Source organism: Coptis chinensis, chromosome 8, assembly GCF_015680905.1.
Source record: "Coptis chinensis isolate HL-2020 chromosome 8, ASM1568090v1, whole genome shotgun sequence".
Taxonomy (NCBI): domain Eukaryota; kingdom Viridiplantae; phylum Streptophyta; class Magnoliopsida; order Ranunculales; family Ranunculaceae; genus Coptis; species Coptis chinensis.
This window is the reverse complement of record NC_141463.1, coordinates 24,252,324-24,255,196: the sequence shown is the minus strand read 5'-3', so window position 1 is coordinate 24,255,196 and position 2,873 is coordinate 24,252,324. Positions and strand designations below refer to the sequence as shown.

Genomic DNA, 2,873 nt, shown 5'->3' with positions numbered 1-2,873 from the left:
TTGCGACACTATTAGTTTTCTGTGAGGTGAGTGAACCTTTGGTTCTATGGAACAAACATTGGGAGTTGTTTACAGACGACATACTGGACAAAGAAAGAACTCGAGCAATGACGGTGATCTGATTTTAACACCTGAAGAGCTTAGAAACCATGCGCTGACTGAGATTGATAGATTACTGAAACAAGTAAACCGTCAACTGAAGGATATTAAGATACCGTTCAAAGATATGAGGTCAGAACCTAGAGACCCAGATGGACTCATCACGGAAGAACAATAATATAGTCACAATGAAATGCACCAACAATTTCATGAAATGCAAAACTGCCTGAATCATGACCAGAGGACTATATATGATGAAATTATAAATGCAGTAAATACAAACTCAAGTGGGTTTATTTTGTCTATGGAGGAGGAGGGACTGGCAAGACATTCCTCTAATAATACCATCTTGACCCAAACTAGCGGTCGAGGAAGGGAAAATAGCCATTGCAGTTGCTTCTTCGGGAATAGCAGCTCTACTTTTTCTAGGTGGAAAGATAGTGCATTCAAGATTTAAAATCCCAATAGAAATTGATGAGTACTCAACTTGCAATATAAGTCAAACACCATGCTGGCCAGACTTATTCAATGAGCTGATCTTATAGTCTGGGACGAAGCTCCTATGACCCACATGCATGATTTTGAAGTAGTAGACAGGATGCTGAAAGATCTAATGGGCAAAGAAAATGAAAACAAAATCTTTGGAGGTAAAATTATTCTGCTAGGGGGAGATTTCAGGCAAATTTTACCTGTCATTCCAAGAGGTACAAGGGAATTAATAATTGCTTCATCGATAAACAGATCACATATTTGGCAGCATTGCAAAGTTTTCAAGCTAACTAGAAACATGCGCTTAGAGAATCTGGATTCTTCATTGGCATCAGATTTCATCAAGTGGGTATTAGGCCTCGGAGAAGGAAACTTACCTGCCATTTCCATATTCGATGGTAAAGAAAAAAATTGGATCCAAATTCCTAATGATCTTCTTATTCCCTCTGACGATGACAACATAAGTGATATTGTGTCAAGTATTTACAAAGATTTATCATCAAAATACATGGATGACAGCTACTTCAGAGATAGATGCATTCTGTCACCTACAAACGAGTCTGTAGATGATATCAACTCCCACATCCTGTCTTCTTTCGAGGGACAAATGCGTGAGTACTTCAGCGTCGATTCAATAAGCTCCATATCTGAAAATATTGAAGAACAGTATGCTGTATACCCAGTTGAATTTCTTAACACAATTAAAAGATCTGGTCTTCCAAACCACAAGCTAGAGTTGAAACTTGGCACACCAATCATGCTCATTAGAAACATAAACCAGAGCCTTGGTCTTTGTAATGGAATGAGACTTATTGTCATCAAACTAGCTCCAAAGGTCATTAGAGCAAAAATTATAACCGGGAGCAACATTGGCGGGGAAACTGATATACCAAGGATAGAGACAACTTATAAGTGCACGAACTGGCCTTTTAGTTTGAAGAGAATATAGTTTCCAATAAAGATTTGTTTTGCAATGACAATAAATAAAAGTCAAGGACAGACATTGAAGCATGTGGGGGTATACTTGCCTAAGCCAGTTTTCAGTCATGGACAACTATACGTTGCAGTATCACGAACAACTACACGATCAGGACTGGAATTCCTAATCAAGAAAAATGGTGACAAACCAGAAGGATACACTCAGAACATTGTCTACAAAGAAGCATTCAACAATTTACAATGAGGTAAAAAAAATATTAGTTTAATCTCAAATTTTCAATTTTTTAACTTCATATAAAGCGAATTACTTATTAACTAATTAATTTTTTTTTTATTCTATTACAGTGTAGAGGACCAGCAGCTACTATGGAGACATTATTCACATTCGCCATTTTGTTTTTAGGGTTAGTTAGACTTACCCCCCCCCCTTTGTAAGATCTAACGGTCATATTTCTTCATATAAAAAAAATAATAATAATCTCGTAGCCGTTGAATCTTGCAATTAAGGGGGTATCACTGATATTTTTGAAAATGGGGGGGTTGTAGTCTAACTAACCATTTTTTTTTTTATTCTCTTTTGTTATTTATTGGAATATACACACCCATTTTCTATATATGCCAAGTGTTTGAAATCACTACAGTTTACTACTTCATTGGACATACCTTTGTTTTCGTTTTATATTTATTTTTTAGTTAATTATATTAACTTTGAAAAGATAATCTCCTACTTATCTGTTCTCGATTGATCTAACATTATATATAATGTTGCAACATTTAGACATGACAACTCATTACAGTTTGATAAAGCAAGCCACCAAGTCAGTTAGGAATTTGAAGCTCAGAGTAAGAAATGATAGAAGCTGGGACCACTATCTGGTTGGAAATGAGACATTGTTAAGTAAGGATATGATCCTCATTGATGAAAAAGTAAGTACCACACTTATTCAACATCTCTTTTATCACTTTAAGATTTATATCCATTATTTTTTTCATTCATACAGGGTGACCAAATCAATGCATCTATACCTATGGAGATCTATCCACAGTTTAAGGAAAAAGTTCAAGATGGTTCAATGGTACATTTGGAAAAATTCACTGTTAAAAACGTTAGGTCTTACTGCCCCGTGAACAATAAAAACAAGATAACATTTGAAAAGTATACAACCATGAGGAATATTTCAGATGAAACATCAGTTCCATGACAACTATTCAGCTTTGTCGATTTCAAGAAATTAGCCCCACGAGATAAGCAAGATGAATTTCGTATGGGTAATTCTAACATTTATTTTTCAAACTACATTAGTTTGTTTATTGGTAAAGTTTCATAGGCTTACCAATAAAGTTTA

At 35.3% G+C, this 2,873-nt stretch overlaps 1 protein-coding gene across 1 annotated transcript; it reads left to right on the top strand.

The window, feature by feature from the left end:
- Positions 1-670: 670 nt before the first annotated feature.
- Positions 671-1,537, top strand: LOC147480697 (uncharacterized). Its single transcript, XM_086578723.1, has one exon. It carries the CDS (start codon positions 671-673, stop codon positions 1,535-1,537), a length of 867 nt encoding a protein of 288 aa, XP_086434849.1.
- Positions 1,538-2,873: the final 1,336 nt, after the last annotated feature.